This window comes from Neopelma chrysocephalum, unplaced genomic scaffold (assembly GCF_003984885.1).
Source record: "Neopelma chrysocephalum unplaced genomic scaffold, ASM398488v2 Primary Assembly neopelma1_91716, whole genome shotgun sequence".
NCBI lineage: Eukaryota > Metazoa > Chordata > Aves > Passeriformes > Pipridae > Neopelma > Neopelma chrysocephalum.
In genome coordinates, this window is record NW_020920487.1 from 1 (window position 1) to 497 (window position 497).

The 497-nt window shown below is 67.6% G+C and overlaps 1 protein-coding gene across 1 annotated transcript; it reads right to left on the minus strand.

Annotated features, from left to right (window-relative positions):
• Positions 1–151: 151 nt before the first annotated feature.
• Positions 152–493, minus strand: LOC113980021 (vitelline membrane outer layer protein 1-like; the record flags this gene model as incomplete). Its single annotated transcript, XM_027707291.1, has 1 exon — positions 152–493. A coding segment is annotated over one exon (342 nt), but the record flags the coding sequence as incomplete, so codon positions are not given.
• Between the last annotated feature and the right edge of the window lie 4 nt (positions 494–497).

A 497-nucleotide genomic window follows, 5' to 3' on the forward strand; every position in this document is an offset into this window, starting at 1 on the left:
CCCCGGAGCCCCCCAGGTGCCCCTCCTGGTGTCCCCTAAACACCCCCACAGGGCTCCAGAGATCCCCCCCCACCCATCCCAGGAATGAGGAGACGGCGGCTCCTTCCTGCTCGAGTTTAATGGGCGGGGGGGTTCTGGGGACTTGGGGGGCTCAGTCGGGGAGGGGTGGGAGGACGGTCTGGGTCTCTGGTGGGTCGCAGCAGAAGAACTGGACGTCGTTGAGCCCGGTGCTGTCGCTGCTGTCCCCGGGACCCTCCACGCGGGTGCGGAGCCCGCAGATGCCCATGGTGGGGAGGCAGGGTCGGCTCCACCCCCCCCAGGAGCCCCGGTAACTGAGGGTCCAGGATTTCTTTGAGGCGCCCTCCAAGCACCGCATGGTCAGGTCGTTGGCGGCCGTGTCGTCCCAGATGCCCCGAGACTCCTCCACCTTCAGCTTGAAGGACACCAAGAACTCCCCGGGGGGACAACTCACCACGGGGCCCCAGGTACCATAGCTG